Source organism: Ctenopharyngodon idella, chromosome 16 (genome assembly GCF_019924925.1).
Source record: "Ctenopharyngodon idella isolate HZGC_01 chromosome 16, HZGC01, whole genome shotgun sequence".
Classification (NCBI taxonomy): Eukaryota; Metazoa; Chordata; class Actinopteri; order Cypriniformes; family Xenocyprididae; genus Ctenopharyngodon; species Ctenopharyngodon idella.
In genome coordinates, this window is record NC_067235.1 from 26638914 (window position 1) to 26657930 (window position 19017).

Here is a 19017-nt window from a genome sequence, read left to right on the forward strand (position 1 = left end):
AAAAAAAAAAAATCCATATTTTTCTCCTGGGGGGAGCCGTGTGAAGAAAGTGTAAAACTCTCGCAGTTCAAAAAGTTTGCACTACGTCATTCGCCTTCCCTGTTCAACTTACGGAAAATGCTTAACTGACGCGACACTTTCTTTGTGAGTTGAATACGGAAGGCGGTCTGGCAGAAGCTAGATATTTTACTTCATAACTTGTTAAATATGGATATTTTTTTTTATATACAAATGCATCGCTTCACTTCAGAAGGACTTTATTAACCCCCCGTGTGAAGTACATGATGGATGTGGATGGAAGCACTTTCTTCAGCTCATACTCTTTGGTATCGCTCACTGCAATTATAAGGCTTGGATGCATCAGGATATTTATTAATATTTATTAGTAAATCTCTGATTGTGTTCATCAGAAAAAAGAAAGTCATATACAGCTAGGATGGCTTGAGGGTGAGTAAAGCTTGGGGTAATTTTCATTTAAAAGTGAACTAATCCTTTAATGGCAAAAAGTGTCCCAAGTAACCTATATATATATATTTTTATTTTTCACATATTTATGTGATATAATAAAGTAGCATAACATGCAATCACTGATATAAATATTTTATATAAATGTGTATTACCCTCAAAATGTGATATAATGTAAATAATAGAATTATATTTTATCCCCCCCCCCCCCCCCCCCCCAACACACACAAAATAATATATTGAAACACAACATGCACTCATTGATTTAAATAAATTTATTTTGAACAAATTTTAAAATAATTAGCCTTCATGATATAATAAATGCAATAATTGGTATAAATTGTCATATAAAAACTAAATGAAAAGAAAAAAGTGAGAGGTACACATGAGTGATCACAAGAGGGTTTTATTAGTGTCCACAGAACTATAAATTACACTTTTGCAAAACGTCTGTAAAGTAAATACTGTTTGTTAAAAAAGACAAACATTTTGCACAATACCATTTTTACTGTGTCATACTGTCTTAAAGCATATAAAATTGTTGGCAACATTATAGAGAACAGTGTGAGACACTGAGAGGTACAGTCAAACCAAAAATTACATTTCTGATATATTTTTACTAGTGTGCAGGACACTATAGTTCATTTATGTAAGTGAGGATAGCAAAATAAAGTAAACTGTGACATATTATACCCAAAAATTCTTCATACAGTGGACTACCAGTAAAATTTATACAAATTTGGAACCAAAAATTATTCAGACACTTTGACCTGACCATGTTTTGCTTAAGTGTTAGCTGACATAATTAAGATAATTTTTTTTCTGACAAAGTTTAACTCCGAGATCTTGTCATATTTTATTACCATTTTTTTAAACTATAGTGAATAAACTGTATTAATAAATGAAATGTTCAAGGTGTCTGAATAAATTTTGGTTTAACTGTACTTTGGGACCTTATAAGAGGCATGTGAGGAGAGTGTGTGAAGGACGTGTGTGTTCACTTATCCTGACACCCTCTGCCCCTTCCCCTACACTTTTCCTTGCCGTGCTTTTTCATATAGTAGGCCCTGGCAAGACCAGCAATACACTGACTGAATTCACGGAAGTTCACTTCTCCATCATGGTTCTTATCCAGTTCTTCCATGACCTCCTTAATATTCTCTGGATCCACTTTATCCTGAGACAGACGTAGAGGGAGGAATGTCAATCCTGTTATTACTTACATACCACTCATAGCTGTATTGCAAAAAACGAGGAACAACTAAAGGCAGCAGTGTCTATGAGATACTAAAAAAGTATGCTAGCAAGCGAAATAGAGCAGGAATGGAGAGCAGGAATATTTTCGAGTTTTCTTTCATACGTTACGACTCATTCGTGTAAACCCTTCTCACGACAGGTTGCCGTAATAAGCCTTGACTGCCCAACGACTGCACAACATTATGCAATAGATTTGTTGCAACATGTTGGAGGTGTTCACCTCCCCTAACCAATGACTTCCTTTCTCAAAACTTCATCTTTATTTCTCTGTATCTCTCTCATTCTCACCTTAAATTCAGGACTGGTCAGTTGGGCTTTAATAAGCTGTCCGAGTTCAGCATTACTGAGCTGGGACTTTTGTTCATCTGTTCCTGCATACTCCTCAAACACCTCCACTATGGCCACAATGGCTTTCTCCAGCTTAGACATGTCTATGAGAAAGAGATCAAGATAAAAAAATTCATGAATGGCGACTAAAGCCAGTTAGAACCTCTTAATGCACATTTATCATCCTAAAGTCACCACAAAGAAGTTCTTTGGCCAATGCAAAACAACACACATTTATATTTTCTGCAAGACATACCCACAAAATGATGGTCTAAAACTCAGGAATGCAATTTTAGCTGCACTGTGAAAATACAAAGTGTCTAAATGAAATGAGATTTTGAAGAATGTTTTTGTCCATACAATGAAAGTCAATGGAGTCCAGTGTTTTTTTGGGTCCCACTGACTTTCATTGAATAGACAAAAATAATTGACATTTCTAAAATATCCTCTTCCGTGTTCCACAGAAGAAAGAATGTCATCCAGGTTTGGAATGACATGATGGTGAGTTAATTATAAGTTATAAATTGTGAGTAAGTTATGTAAGAAGATATTGTGCTGTAAATTCCTCTAGGCTTCTAAAATCTTCTTCTGTTCTGCCCTATTTTTGTAGCTGTTAGTCTATATTTCCTACTTTTTGCACTTTCCTTTTCTCTTTCTCTCTTCCTATTTTCTTGCACTTACCTCAACGCTGTGGTCCCAAAGAAGTTATGATGATTTTTTGTTGGAGTAAATCGTCTGCTGCTTTTAAAGCACAGATTTTACTCTCCACAGCACACACGCACACACAGTGGTAAGAATGATTCATTCTTGGAGGATCCGTAGCACACCCATACCAGTCTTGACGAGACTCATGCTTCATAAAATAATACATTATGTAACTTGTAACACTTTTTAGATTCAGAGATAGTTATGCAATTTGATTATAGTAAATAAACATTTTTTAAATATAAATATGTTGGGGATTTCCCAATTCAGACTGCATGGGGGAATATGAGTCACACTTTATAGGACATGAGTTACTCTTTCGCTCTTCTGGGTGTTACCCATGCACGCTGAATTCCATATTTCCATGTTTGTTTGTTTTTTGTTTTTCTGATGTGACTGCATGCCCTTTCTTTAAACATTCTTTTAAAAAAGTTTCAGTTTCAACATTTAGGATAAAGCTGAAAGACTCATTGTGTAGCTGTGACGTTGTTGGCTATGTTTTCTTGGAGGCTTGAATCACAAGCTTCAAACGAATAATTTGCAGTAAACAGAGACACGCTTATCCTCTCTAAATCTAGCCTTCAGACATCAAAGAATGCCTGATATTTGCAAAAAATGGCCTCAGATCATTTTAAAGGAGACTACATGCAGCTGTACACAGAAACGCTAACAACGACGAAGCCATCTGCAGACATGCATACAATGGTGCACAAAACCACACACTAGACAATGACTCATCATCCTGAACACTGATGACCGCTCGGTTGTGCAGCAATAGGATTTTTTTTTTAGCATTTCTCTTAAGCTTTTTCTTCTTGACATAAATACTAAGACACTGACTCATCATCCAGTGTCATAATATAGTGATATGAGTATAGTTTTGGAGACCGAAGAAGTAAACACCCGAATAAACAGACACACCCTTTCTAATTCACTTAACCTAACATACTTATCACATATCCTTCCTTTATTGATAATCACAGAATATTTTTATATATTTGCAGAACACAACCAAGATGGTAACACTAACAATAAATTAAATAACAGTGTATGTAAACCCCACAAAGTCTTAACCTCTGAGAAAAATGTGGAGTGTTAACAAAAAGGGTGTGTGCTTTTTAAGTGTGCTCTATTTAATTGTCTTTTGTTCAGTGCAGGTTCTTCTACATTGTACGGTAAGCATATATAAACTGTCAGTGTTTTTACTGTACTGCACGTACACACACCTAGACAAATATGCACATAAAAAAGGAGCATTATAGGAGCCATTAAAAAAAAAAAAAAAAATGGGGCACTCTTTATTTTAGTGACCTTGTTTAACAGTGACCTTGTTACATATGTTATATTTACTTAACAGTAAATTATGCATAATTACATGCAACTAATCCTGAACCAAATTCTGTTCCTAACCCTAAGTACATGTTGGTTAATTAATACACTGTAACACACCTTAAAATAAAGTATAACCAAAAATGATAATATACTATAATAAAGTAAAAAAAAGAAAGAACGTCAAGTCAAGTCACCTTTATTTATATAATGGTTTTTACAATGCAGAAGTGGTGTCACTTTGTCTGACATGATAATACTGATGTGTTGGAAAACAAAAATGTTGTCTATGTTAGCAATGTCAGTTAAAATAATTAATCACAGACATTCAGCAAAACAAAGGTCTAAACTTAACCAACAGACAAGTTTGATCTCATCTGTGGAGTTATTGTAGGAAAAAAAAAAACGTATTGTAGGCTTATTTGTCTACGACACATACCTGAATTGGGACACAGCTATAAAGGGAGGGGAGAAGAGGAAGAGCGAGTTGATGGAAGAACTCATAACGTGTGGAATACTGCTGACATCTAGTGATCACCTTCCTGAACTATAACTATAGACCAGAACAGCGCCATAAAAGGTATAAAAGCGAAGTTGTAAGACTTACCGTGTTTTCAAAGGCATCCAGGGTAAAAGCTGTACGCTCCTAGATCACTTATAATTTTACATAGCTCATGTTGTGTGATTCGTAAGCAAAACAATCCAAAAACACATTAAATAACAGAACAACCCACTGAAGAAATGTCTGTCTATCCCTCACAGCTTCACTTTAATTCCCGTTAGAAATCAAAGATGGCGCTGCTGTGAATAATGTCTATATGATCACATGACAGACACGCTTCAATTCACTTTTACAAGAAATAAAAAATAAATAAAAGTGTCCATGTGTCATTCAGTTTGTTTGTGCCTAATGCATTTTATATGTATTATATAATGTACTATAAATATGTGCATAATAATAATAATTATTATTGTATCGATATAGCCTACTCATTGTAGTTATACTGAAGATCTAAGGTATGTATTTATGTATTTTAAGTCCAGACAAATCATACGGAGGAGGAAAAAAAAACATTATAGCACTTAGTCCCATGATCTCATGTGGCTGACACACCCTAAGAGTCATTTATGGTTGCAAGGCAACGCAACTGTTTACACGGATTTCAAACACCCACATAGTCTATTGTCGGTGGTTCCTGAAGGGGGAGGGGTTGCACATTTTAAAACCACCAAAGTTGTTTGAATCAACAGATCCTAAAAGTATATTTTATTATGAAAATGAATTCATACTTGTATCTACAATAAACACCAGCTTACAAGAACTCTGATCGCAGACTTCATGATGTCCAGTGAGGTTAAAATATAAATAAATAAAAATAGTAAAAAAAAAAACAAAAAAAAAAACATGAGTATAATGTTCCACAGATCACATAGTAATGACAGACTCAAGGAAAATGAGATTCGTGAATGTCATGACAGGTTTACATAAAATATTGTTATGCCTGTAGTTCAAAGTTAAATCTGTGTTTGGTGTGTTTATTGAATGTCTGATGTGTAAACGGTGGATTTAGGTAAAACAAAAAGTGAGGGCCGGGATGATTATTGTAGAGGAGAGTTTTCTATTCAAAATAGAAAGCATTCAGAAACAACATATTGTAATTTTTCATATTCTTGGTCATATTTTAGTTATGAAACTAATTTCAGGACAATAAAAAGTGTTTATTTAAATATGGTCATATATTTTATGTTTATATTAAGGCATTTCTGTGTAGTTGTGGTTGTTGTCATCCCATTTGAGTGTATAGTTTCAGTCATTTCTGGGAAAGGCAAAGCTAATTGTTTTGTAGCCCTCTCTCTCACCATGTTAAGCCATTAGAAAACAGAAGAAATACAACACAGAAACATAAAAAAAAGTTAAGTTCCAGTGTGTCTGCACCCTTAAGTCAATCATAAAGGACATTTTGCATTCTCTCTTCAAAATGTCTCCAAGAGTCTCATTGGAATAATGTCTGACATGATTTCTTAATAATTTTGCAAAGAATTGTAGAATCCAGCCCTGAACAGTATGGAGGCAAAGGAGGACCAAAAAATATCTGGAAAATCATTGAGTGTTTATTTCCATGGTGGAACTTACAGGACTTCTGAGAATGATATCTTTTGTGTCTAATGCAAATACTACTTATAGACGAGTTTCTTGTATACAAACAATACTGGATGTGTGTGCATCCAGGGGGCAAAACCACTAACGAGTCTTATGCCGGAAAAATGTGTAACGTGGCTTAATGTACTAAGACAAAGGTATTAACAAACCGAACTCTGTAAACATCATACTAATAAACCATACTATGTACAGCAAAGCAGATGAGCCCAGAATATGAACGCAATTCGTTTGATTACACGTTGTGTTTTCCTCCCATAAGAAAACCGTTATAAAGAAAAAGCTTAACGTCACTTAATGACCAATTTTTCTGTATAGTATGCTTTGTTAGTATAGTGTTGTTTACTAAGCTTGGTCTTTTAATGTCACTGTCTTAGTACATTAAGCCATGTTAAGCGTTTTCTTTATGGGAGGAAAATGCTTAATTAAACATGTTGCGTTCATATTATTGTTCATATTATTATGTTCATCTGCTTTTCTGTACATAGTTTGCTTTATTAGTATAGTGTTTACTAAGTTTGGTCTTTTAATGTGACTGTCTTAGTACATTAAGCCACGTTAAGCGCTTTCTTTATGGGAGGAAAATGCTTAGTTGCGTTCATATTATTGTTCATATTATTATGTTCATCTGATTTTCTGTAGGCCTACATAGTATGCTTTATTAGTATGGTGTTTACTAAGTTTGGTTTGTTAATAACTGTCTTAGTAAAGTAAGCCACGTTAAGCTTTTTCACGTTAAACATTTTAGAACATCCCATTATGGTGAATTCTGCATGCACCTCACAGGAGGTAACAGAAAAGAGGTGGATGCATATCTCTGCAGGTAGCCTACTACAACATCTGTTCTGCCGAATTATTTATCACCATTAATGAAGCCCACAAAGAATATTATATCGTTTTTAAACAGTACTTGGAGGTGCATGCAATTCTAGTTGTAACGTTAATCATCAGGTCTCGAATGAAATTGTCCAACTAAGTTTGCTAATCATAAAAACCTGACATACCCTATGAATGTATGAACTTACCTGGTTTTGTTGGTTGTTGAGCCTTTCTATCCTAAATGTTTACGACAAGGCTACATCACGACCCACCACATTTGAAAGAAAATTGATACTGTAAACAAACTGTACAAGACATGAGATGTGTGACAGCTAGCTAGGTGTGTGACAGTGAGGAAATGGCTAACATCAATTACTTTGAAAGCCTAGGTAGCGCGGACTCCACCGATTATATTAAGAAATGAACTCTCAGTAATGATGAGACATTGCTTTTCTGCCCCCTAGTTGCACGTGCATCTCTGTGATGACGGTGCACAGAAACCCCTCTATAAAAACTAAAAGTAAATTTGAACATCACTGAACAAAAATGACAAAACATCCTCTTTTGCAAAACATACATACAGTGTAACTACAGTAACAACTTCAAATCGAGGCATGTGGCTGAAAGTGTAAAATATATTAACAAAATGATGAAGCAGAAAAACAGACATTCCTTTTTCCCTTCATGTTTGGCTATTTATTGCTTTTGACAACCGCTGCCTTCTGGTAGAGCTGTTCACAGGCAATGGACAGGCCCACCACAAGAGACACAAACTCTTCAAAATTCACCTCTCCATCTCCATTAGCATCCAGATCCCTCATAATCTTGTCTACGGCAGCAGGGTCCTTCTGAGACTGGAAGAAACAAAAGATACATGTTTGCAATATAATAGAATTGAAAGTAGGTTTCCACAGATGATGGAGAAAGAGTGAAATATGAAGAAGATCTGAAAGGTACAGATGCTCAGGACTGTCCTGCACCGTACTGCACTTGCTTGAGGGGGCTCCACGATCGTGAATGGCCTGGGGGCCGCTTCCGTTACCTCACAATGGGCCCCACCCCATGCTTCAGACAGCCCTGCCCTTGCTATACCATTAGAAGGCCCTGATCATTACAGAGCCCAAGCCCATTTTTAAAGTTGTCCCGCCTTGGGTGTATGTCAGAAGGAATGTTGTACCTTCAGAAAGCTAGACAGCTCTTTCTCCATCAGCAATTTGAGCTCTTTGCGACTCAGGGATGCTTTGCTACCCTCTGTGTCAGCATAACGGTGAAACACCACGATCAGGGTCTCCATTGCTCTTTCCAGATCAGACGGCATTGTGACTGTAAACAGTGAGAGATAATGTGTTAGTTTTTGTGTTTGACCCCTTAATCAAACTGAATATTATGCAAACAGTCCATTGTTCTATTCCTATTGGGAAGATTGGGAAACAGAAGTGGATTTTTCCATTTGGAAATAAGCCAAAGTGTGAGTAATGTCAACCAGATGTCATGCCAAATAGATGCAGGAAAAATCAAGGCATTCATTATTAGTAGGCCTATATCCTAATGCAACGGTTTAAATTATTTCAAAATAAATAAGTTGTTTAAACTTAATATCGAACTTTTAATCTACCTATAAAAACGATTAGATTAAATTACGTAAGTGACACTGACGGCCATAAAATCTGTGCATCCACGCATATACACACCATTTAAAAAGTGTATTCGCATTTCAAAGTTCTTTCCTACTATCACTTAACAAGTAGAGAAACACTACAATACTAAGGTAAAAACTTTTAAAAAGTGCTCTCGGTTAGTAACTAAGCAAAGTTTTACTATGCCTTTATTTAAATGTCAACGTGTTTCTGAATAGTAAAAGTTTTCGTACTTACGTTGATAAAAGGCAGAGGATCACCTGAAGATAAAAGAACGAACTAAATGTCCTGCACAAGAGCTGCTCAAGAAGCAGCGCAGGAATTTATAGCGGGGCACCGCCCGGATGATGACTGTGAGGCTGGGTGAGTCTGTGACTAGGAACTTTAGCCTAAATGTTCACTGTTCAGGGCTTAAAGCTACAGAATACGCTGACTGGGGTTTACAGTACAAACGCGAATGAATGTTAGCCAGTGTATGTAAATGAATTTAACAGTGCTGCTGGTACAGATTTATTAATGAAGAATTCCACTCTAACCAACTCTGCTGGAACAAAACACACCTTAAATAAGCATAAGGTGGTTTGCTCTGGTTTCCTGGATTCAATGGATTTTGAAACACGTGAAACCAGTTAGACCATCGAAAACCAGCTAAAACCAGCAATCACCCTTGTGAAAAAGAAGTGTGCTTAATTGTATGGAATGTGCACATGTAGTGTACTTCAAAGCTTAGATTTTAAAATGTACTTGCAGATAATATAACATTAATGAAATAAAAGGCCACTTAAATGTACTTAAAGACATTGTGTATCATATATGTACATGCATATGTATACATTATATACATGAGGTATCATACTGTAGGCGTAGGTTGGTAGAGACCTATGTGATTTCACTCATTGGTACTATGTTAGACAGTAATTATTTATGGGAATATTAAAGGAAGCATGGAGAGATAATAAGGACAGCATCTATGAACTGGCTGCTCTTTGGACATCTATGTTGAATAAATCTACCACAATATTTCTGTAATGGACATGTTTATGAAAATGATGTTTCTTTCAGTCTGGTTGCTCTTAAGGCATTTGTTGTTGTTGTCATCCCATTTGAGTGTATAGTTTCAGTCATTTCTGGGAAAGGCAAAGCTTGTTTTGTAGCACTTCTGTCACCATGATAAGCCATTAGAAAACAGAAGAAATACAACACAGAAACATACAAAAGACTAAAGATGTTAAACATTCTGTCAGGTAGCCTATATAGTGTGTCAAATAGCTAAGAAATTGCAGTCTAATCTCAAGATAAATAAATTCATTTTAATGTGGTGTATATTTGGACATAATTATGCATAAAAGTAAAACATGGCCGATCAGTAATTTTATATTCCAATGCTTGTGCTTGTGTAAAGAGATTTATGGCTTTAAAGCTTTAATTTAATGCTGATACATCTAATCAGCTGTTTAACATCATGGCCAAATGTGCATATAAAGGACAAAAAGAGAACGCATTTTGTAGAATGATCCTTATAATATAAATGTCAATTCAAGCAAAAGTTCTCAGAGGCGTAGTTCTGGAAAATATTCCATGTTAAGATTGTATTTGATGCTCTTGAACTCAATCTAAGATGTCTTTAAGTTCCAGTGTGTTTGCACCCTTAAGTCAATCGTAAAGGACGTTTTGCATTCTCTCTTCAAAACGTCTCCAAGAGTCTCATCGGAATAATGTCCAATGTGGTTTCTTAATAATTTTGCATAGAATTGTGGAATCCAGCCCTGAACAATATGGAGGCAAAGGAGAACCAAAAAAAAAAAAAAGAAAATCTGGAAAATCACTGAGTGTTTATTTCCATGGTGAAACTTACAGGACTTCTGAGAACGATATATTTTGTGTCTAATGCAAATACTTATAAAAACTACAAGTAAATTTGAACATCACTAGACAAAAATGACAAAACATACATACATACAGTGTAACTGTAGTAACAACTTCAAATCGAGGCATGTGGCTGAAAGCGTAAAATATATTAACAAAATGACGAAACAGAAAAACAGACATTCCTTTTTCCCTTCATGTTTGGCTATTTAATGCTTTTTGACACCCGCTGCTTGTATCTGCTTCTGGTAGAGCTGTTCACAGGCAATGGACAGGCCCACCACAAGAGACACAAACTCTTCAAAATTCACCTCTCCATCTCCATTAGAGTCCAGATCCTTCATAATCCTGTCTATGGCAGCAGGGTCCTTCTGAGACTGGAAGAAACAAAAGATACATGTTTGCAATATAATAGAATTGGAAGTAGGTTTCCACAGAAGATCTGAAAGATACAGTATAGATGCTCAGGACTGTCCTGCACCGTCCTGCAATTGGGCCCTTGCTTGAGGGGGCCCCATGATTACGAATGGACCAGGGGGGCGCTTACACTACCTCACACTGGGCCCCGCCCCATGCTTCGGACAGCCCTGCCCTTGCTATACCATTAGAAGGCCCTGATCATTACAGAGCCCAAGCCAATGTTTAAAGTTGTCCCACCTTGGGTGTATGTCAGAAGGAATGTTGTACCTTCAGAAAGCTAGACAGCTCTTTCTCCATCAGCAATTTGAGCTCTTTGCGACTCAGGGATGCTTTGCTACCCTCTGTGTCAGCATAACGGTGAAACACCATGATCAGAGTCTCCATTGCTTTTTCCAGATCAGACGGCATTGTGACTGTAAACAGTGAGAGATAATGTGTTAGTTTTTGTGTTTGACCCCTTAATCAAACTGAATATTATGCAAACAGACCATTGTTCTCCTCCTATTGGGAAGATTGGGAAACAGAGGTGGATTTTTCCATTTGGAAATAAGCCAAAGTGTGAGTAATGCCAACCAGATGTCATGCCAAATGCAGGAAAAATCAAGGCATTCATTATTAGTAGGCCTATATCCTAATGCAACGGTTTAAATTATTTCAAAATAAATAAGTTGTTTTAATTTAATATCGAACTTTTAATCTACCTATAAAAACGATTAGATTAAATTAAGTAAGTGACACTGACGGCCATAAAATCTGTGCATCCACGCGTATACATACCATTTAAAAAGTGTATTCGCATTTCAAAGTTCTTTCCTACTATCATTTAACAAGTAGAGAAACACTACAATACTAAGGTAAAAACTTTTTAAAAAGTGCTCTCGGTTAGTAACTAAGCGAAACAAAGTTGTACTATGTCTTTATTTAATCAACGTGTTTCTGAATAGTAAAAGTTTTCGTACTTACGTTGATAATAGGCAGAGGATCACCTGAAGATGAAAGAACGTACTAAATATCCTGTGCGAGAGCTGGTCAAGAAGCAGAGCAGGAATTTATAGCGGGGCACCGCCCGGATGATGAGTGTGAGTAAGTCTGCGGCTAGGAACTGTAAATGTTAACTGTTTAGGTCTTAACGTTACAGTGGGCTACAAACGCGAATGAATGCAAGCCAGTGTATGTAGATTAATTTAACAGTGCTGCTGGTACAGATTTCTGCTGTAACAAAAACACACCTTAAAATAAGGTGTTTTGCTCTGGTTTTCTGGATTCAGGGGATTTTGAAGCACGTGAAACCATCCAGCAAATCACCCAAGAAGTGTGCTTAATTGTATGGAATGTGCACTTGTAGTGTACCTCAAATATTAGATTTTAAAATGTACTTGCAGATAATATAATATTAATGAAATAAAAGGCCACTTAAATGTACTTAAAGAAAGTAGACTTTCATGACTGTTTCATTAAGTACAGTGCACATTGTAATAATGGAAAATTAAACAAATTTTTATTTAAGGTACATTTAAATTTATTGTCATCTTTTGTAGTTCTTTAAATGCTGTAAGTATTCTTATTTTGATGTGTTGACTAACACAATACAGCATATGTAAATTTGATTATAATTTTACCTGTAGTGTGTTTTTTGATTTTACATTTTAAATTGCAACTTGCAAACCTTTAATTAAAATTACATTTAAATAGCCTACCATAATGCTTGTCAGTACATTCAGCTGTACATATTTAAATGACAATAGAATTGTGCAATTAAATATAAAAATTCCTATAAGTCCTATAAGTGGCTCGAAAATAGCACTAAGTTCAACTAGGCCTAATGTCATTAAATATAAATGTATTATGTAATATATATATATATATATATATATATATATATACACTAACATATTTTTAACATTATACATTGTCAGTGCATTCGTATTCATGTTCTGTTCTGAATGTTTCACAAGAAGGACCAGCCCTTTAATTCCTTTCCAGTATTTCCTAAGTGAATGACTCAAAGCTTTCACAATGCTTCTCATCTGATAACACAACATGTCTCACTCTCCATTTTGAACTGTTAGTAAAGGATACTTGCCTGGGCATTATTTTTAAGGGATGGGCTGCTGATTTTGGCAAGGATATGGTCTGTTCTGACCTGCACAGTAGACTTGAAGGGATGTCTCTACCAAGCACAGAAAGTGCCTTTAAAGAGAACATTCTGTCATCATTTACTCACCCTGAAGTTGTTTCAAATCTCTATGAATTTCTTTCTTCTGCTGAAAAAGAAGATATTGTGAAGAATGTCAGTAACCAAACAGTTGATGAACCCCATTTACTTCCATAGTATTTTTCCCCCATACTATGGAAGTCAATGGGGTCCATCAACTGTTAGGTTACCCATGTTCTTCAAAATATAATCTTTTGTGTTCAGCAGAAGAAAGAAATTCATACAGGTTTGGAACCACTTGAGGTTGAATATCATTTTTGGGTGAACTATCTCTTTAACTAATTAGTTCATGTAAGAAAAGATAAAATCATCATTCAAGTGACAAACAACACTAGCTATAGGTGTGTTTGGTAACAGCATGGCTGTGGAGAGCGTCAATATGTTCAGCCCGAATTCATGAATTCACAGACCTAATAATTCAATATTTATATAATTCAGGGAAAGTTATTCAGACACTGTTATATATCATATCACTTTGTGATACACTGTTATACATTGTATCACTTTGGAAACTAAATTTAATCTTTATTAGTAAGACATGGGAACGAAAAGGGGAAGAGAGAGAACAGTCATGGGTGGATGACACATGGTGTTTTGAGCAAGCGTGACTGTTATCATAGTAACCATGTTGAATTCCATTCCGAGTACAGCTCTGGAGTTTTTTTGCCACTGCAATTCTCTCAAGTTAAATACCTTTCAAGCAAGGGCATGAAGTTTTTTTTTTTTTTTTTTATGTGGCCAAACTGATAGTTCGGTCCACAAAGGACTAAAACAGATATACATCTATTCATTAATGCTATAAAGAAAAAAAAAACAAAAAAAACATTAACTTTAACAAATACAGCATTGCTCCATCCAGACACAAAATCTAAATGCAAAATAACTAAACTAGTTACTGTACAAATGGAGTTCCATCAGTTTTTTGTCCTTCTGAAAATTCAGTGCTTACGTTCATATAGCCTGGGAGAACTATTTCGACAGAGCACAGCAGTTTCACAACTATCTGCCTGGTTTTCATTTGAAATGCATTGAAAATATTTGGGTGAGATTCAACTGTGGTAGAGGCGCATACTTTTAATTCCATGCTAATTTGAAGCTTATCTGCGGTTTGAGCTTTAAGGACCGAGTAGGTTAAATAAAGTAGAAAGCTGACAATGACTGAGATTTTTGTGCAAGATCAGTAGCAGGACTGAGTCAGTTGAGTCCCAGGATGCAATGTGAGGCCTTAGGCAGGAAACCAGCACAGTTTAGCAAACACAAAGGGGGGAGAACACTGAAAACACCCCGCAGGTTAGTCATCTGGAGTCTAACAATTTACACTGCAATAATAATTATTCCTAAATCAACTGCAGTGAAAATTATTTTCATATTGGCCATGTTTCTGTGTTACAGAAAATTCACATTAAAGTCATGATGAAACTTTGCTTCCATATTGTGATGCACAGTGAAATTTAGGCCAGGGACTTGATTTGATCCATCAGATGTTGATTGATTGAATGAACTGAACGTGAGCTTGATGTCAAATTTAAGAAAAAGGTGGGGTTTAAGAGGACTAAATGATTGAAGAAGTCCGGCATACGCCATTCTGCCGTTTCTCTGGAAGATCGAGTAATGGCATTCTGATTAAACAATACAAGGTACCTATGCATGAATGAATCGTTCACAATAAGATGCATTTCGAAAATAGAAAGAGTGAGTTTCCATTTTGTGCCCACTTTAACAGGAAAACAAGAGTAGCTCTCAGAAGGGCCCATGATTCTTTTATCAACTTTTAATAACAAACCCTTTAAACAAAAGCATTTTTGTATGTAAACAGAACCAAAAATCACACATCTATGACTGGTATGACAAATTAATTTAGTTGTCTTTCATTGTAGATGGAATGGATAAAAAAAAAAAAAAGTCTGCTGTTGGCAAACACATCAGATTGCAGCGGTGTGGTGACTGAATGGGTGACTGATGTCGTAAGTGCTTCAGTTCTTCCTTTTGCCCTTGCTGGTGGGTTTGGCAGGAGCTGGAGCAGGTGCTGCCTGGTAAAGAGCTGCTGACACTTTGTTGATGTAGTACAGTGCAAACACAGAGAAGATCAGGCTATATGAGAGAGAACAGAGAAACAAAGAACAAATTAACATTGTTGAATGAAGTGTATTTGGCAGATTCGACAGGTAGCCTATACAGTGCGTGCAGAATTATTAGGCAAGTTGATTTTCTGATCATATTTTTTTCCAGGCACATCTTACCAATTCCAAACCACATTAATCTTAATATCTATTAATTTTGTATTTAATCATTTATGTGTGATATATAATTGTTCATGAAGGCTGGAAATAAAAAACGCCTTATATTCAGGTGTGCAGAATTATTAAGTACGTTTACTTTTACAGATAAAAAGAGCCAAAAAAGAGATTTAACTCGGACTGAAAAGTATTAAATGCTCATGAGAAGGATGCAATACTAGAAATTGCAAAGTTAAGGCATGACCATTGGACGGTGAAATGCTCCTTGGATCAGCAGGGTCAGACAAAAACAGGTGGAGAACAAAAGACACATGTTAACTGCAAAAGAATTAAGAATTAAGGTGAATAATTAAGTGTGAGACCATCAGGAACCCTTTAGTCTCCAGAGCCACCATTTTCCAGAACTGCAACCTACCTGGAGTCTCCAGAAGTGCAAGGTGTCAGGATCTCAGAGACTTAGGTTAGGTAAAGAATCCTAAAAAATGATTCCCACTTAATAAGAAATCACAAGCTGAAGTGTTGTGAAATACATGAGTACTGTTTTTTTTATAGGCTTTATAGACAGACAGATTGAGAGTGACTCTTGAAGGACCAGCACCACATCCTCTTGTACCACTGTTTGAAGAATTTATCTTCCAGAATCTGGCAGTAAGTTTTGGGAGTATATTTTTAGTCCATCTCCTACCCTGAAGTCTGTTTCACAGAGATGGACTAAAAATGAACTTACAAAAAGTCTCTGAGATCCTGATGGTCTCACACTTAATTCTTCACCTTAATTCTTATGCAGTTAACATGTGTCTTTTCTTCTCCACCTGTTTTTGTCTGACCCTGCTGACCCAATGAGCATTTCACTGTCCAATGGTCATGCCTTAACTGCAATTTCTAGTATTGCATTAGTATTGCATCCTTTTCATGAGCATTTAATAATTTGTCTTTTCAGTCTGAGTTAAATGTCGTTTTTTTGGCTCATTTTATCTGTAAAAGCATATTTCTGCACACCTGAATAAGGCATTTTTCATTTCTAGCCTTCATGAACAATTATATATCACTTTATAATATATATATATATATATATATATATATATATATATTTATTATAAACAGAAATTATACAATTAATTTCTTATATAATAATACAAAATAATAATACAAAATAATGTTTTTTTTGTTATCATCAAGAATATAATGCAACATCCAAAACAACATAACATCAAACATCGTAATATGATTATCATATTTATGAGGAATAAATCCAACAAAAGAAAAAAAAGAAAACCGAAGGAGAAAATCGATTACTTTAAACATAAGTAACTCACCACGTTGTCACGCACACACGATGCACCAAACCAGACGCAAACAGAGAGAGGCACAGGCACACGGCAACTAAGAGAGATGAAATATTTTTCAGGCAAGTACATATATTAATTCTTACTTCAAATCATTCAGATTTCATTTTCTATCAAAATGTGTATTTTTACATTATTAAAATATCATTATTAAAATATTCAGGTTTAATATACACTGTCGTAAGTTTTTTATTTTTTATTTTTTCATGGTTTTTATAAGTCTCTTATGCTCACCAAGGCTGCATATATTTGATTGTAAAAACAGTAATTTGTGAAATATTATTACAACGTTGAAAACAGTTTTGCTGCTTAATATTTTTGTGGTAAGTGTGGTTTTTCAGGATTCTTTGATGAATAGAAAATTTAAGAGAACAGCATTTATTTGAGATTTTTTGTAACAGTCACTGTTTCCTGTCACTTTTAAATTTATTTAATGCATCCTTTCTGAACAAAATTAACTTTAAAAAAAACAACCTCACAGACACTTTTTAATGGTAGTGTATTTACATTCATTTAAACTTTCTGCAGGTGGGGACTCCGGAGGAGGATACACCAGACAATAGCAGTATTAACATAAGGTTTAGTCATTCACTTACTCTCTGGGAAGATTTTGGCTTGGAAGCCTTTACCGAAGACAAGGTTTTCCAGGTTATTGAAAGCCTGTAATTGTGGGTTAAGAACTAACACACACACACAAAAAAAGCAAACTAAGCAAAAACGTAATATTACAAACTATGACTGTATGCATGGCAAAGCAGCAGAAGGATACTGTAAGAGAGCAGACAAACAGCACAGACCCCAGGAAGCCCCCCAGGATAGTCAGCCACTCTGAAGAGCCCAGCTGCCGACTGAACATCTGCATTCCTGCAAACACCAGCACGGACAGCAGACTGGACAACACCAGGGATGTGCTTGTGTTCACCGCTATAACAACAGAGAGACAGAGACAGAGAGAGAGAGAGAGTGTATGTGGAAGCACCAGTATAAAAAAAACAAACAATATTATTACCAGTAATAAGAATACTATTACTTTTTATTTATTAGTCATTATTGTGTATCATACCGATAAATAATATTTAAAACTTTATAAAACGTTAACAAGTAATTAAAAAACAAACAAAGAAAGAAATCCTTCTCTGAAATGCATTTTAATTTGAATATATTAAGAAAGAATTAAGAAAAAGTAAGCGTACAGTTCTTGACAGATTATTTGGTTCCGCGAAGGGCTAGTGTTCATTACGGAAGAATTAAATTGGGAACGAGGGAAGATTAATAAACATTTTGTCATCTATTGTTTTACAGACAGTAAACTATTACTACGTTTAAATTACGTAGACGAAGGGAAAAAAACATTAATGTAAAGGGGAAAAACTTACTATGGATATATTAGGAAGCAGGTAAATGTGCAAGAACTTGGACACGTCAGTGTACGCTTTTTAAAACGTTCCGTGTGGAAACAATCAGCGGAGCTACAATTTTCATCTAATGCTTTTCTTTTTATTAGTAAACGCACACCGAATTAGCTTACTATCATTATCATTCTTTCGCCTTTTCTACGAATACTATGCCAATGACAACTAAAAACGTATTAAATGTTTTAGCATAGGTTAGCGGTGGGCTAAACGCCATCCAGGCTGTATTTTTTCTTCTTTTGTTTTTTTGTCAAAACACAAAGGGACGATTCAAACACAATTCAACTCATTGTTAATGTTCACAAAGCGATATAAATGAGGAGCTGCAGTAGGCTCATATTTTGCGTTTAAGTGCTAAAAACTTTTAACAAGCCTACCCGTGTACTGTCTGTCATTTTTGAACATGCGTGCAAAATAGCGTAAAGAACCGTGCAAATTTCACCGTTTGAAATAGTAAATATAAAAGCTAAGCTCACCCATATTCGACTGTAATGAGGTAAAGAGACGGGTTTAACTCCTCTCTGTTCAGTCTCGGGGCCAGCAGAGCAAAGATGACGTGCTGCTAACGTGTAAAAACTGTGCAAAGTGCAAACTCCCTGCACAAACCCTACAGCTCCATCTAGTGGACAGAAGCGTGCAGCACATTTATCGCCACATAATCTTAATGCATAAATATTCCTAAGGGGCAATATTTGAACTGGAATTGATTTTCTGTGGCTTTTTATCTTCTATGAGAAGATATTTGAAATACGTAAAAAAAAAAAACAGTGTATTTATATCAAAAACTATAAGATCAAATAAACAAAGGCCTACACAAGTTATAA

General features: G+C 35.5%; 4 protein-coding genes across 5 annotated transcripts; all 4 read right to left on the reverse strand.

Annotated features, from left to right (window-relative positions):
* Positions 1-855: 855 nt before the first annotated feature.
* On the reverse strand, positions 856-4877 carry s100w (S100 calcium binding protein W). Of its 2 annotated transcripts, none has more exons than XM_051866783.1 (3): positions 4691-4877; positions 2011-2153; positions 856-1642 (listed from the first exon to the last, which is right to left on the reverse strand). In XM_051866783.1, exons 2-3 carry the CDS (start codon positions 2149-2151, stop codon positions 1463-1465), a joined length of 321 nt encoding a protein of 106 aa, XP_051722743.1. In that variant the 5' UTR covers positions 2152-2153; positions 4691-4877; the 3' UTR covers positions 856-1462. The 2 variants fall into 2 exon arrangements, with proteins under 2 accessions (XP_051722743.1, XP_051722742.1); XM_051866782.1 differs by lacking the exon at positions 4691-4877 and adding an exon at positions 2731-2899.
* Positions 4878-6175: 1298 nt separating this feature from the next.
* LOC127497942 (protein S100-A1-like) lies at positions 6176-9151 on the reverse strand. The gene is made up of 3 exons (XM_051866785.1): positions 8935-9151; positions 8238-8383; positions 6176-7914 (listed from the first exon to the last, which is right to left on the reverse strand). The coding sequence occupies exons 2-3, from the start codon at positions 8376-8378 to the stop codon at positions 7753-7755; spliced, it is 303 nt and encodes a 100-aa protein (XP_051722745.1). The 5' UTR covers positions 8379-8383; positions 8935-9151; the 3' UTR covers positions 6176-7752.
* A 1359-nt stretch (positions 9152-10510) lies between these two features.
* Positions 10511-12195, reverse strand: s100a10b (S100 calcium binding protein A10b). Its single transcript, XM_051866784.1, has 3 exons — positions 11947-12195; positions 11251-11396; positions 10511-10940 (listed from the first exon to the last, which is right to left on the reverse strand). Exons 2-3 carry the CDS (start codon positions 11389-11391, stop codon positions 10773-10775), a joined length of 309 nt encoding a protein of 102 aa, XP_051722744.1. The 5' UTR covers positions 11392-11396; positions 11947-12195; the 3' UTR covers positions 10511-10772.
* A 2759-nt stretch (positions 12196-14954) lies between these two features.
* Positions 14955-18833, reverse strand: krtcap2 (keratinocyte associated protein 2). Its single transcript, XM_051866780.1, has 5 exons — positions 18670-18833; positions 17551-17705; positions 17378-17441; positions 16752-16818; positions 14955-15289 (listed from the first exon to the last, which is right to left on the reverse strand). Exons 1-5 carry the CDS (start codon positions 18671-18673, stop codon positions 15172-15174), a joined length of 408 nt encoding a protein of 135 aa, XP_051722740.1. The 5' UTR covers positions 18674-18833; the 3' UTR covers positions 14955-15171.
* Positions 18834-19017: the final 184 nt, after the last annotated feature.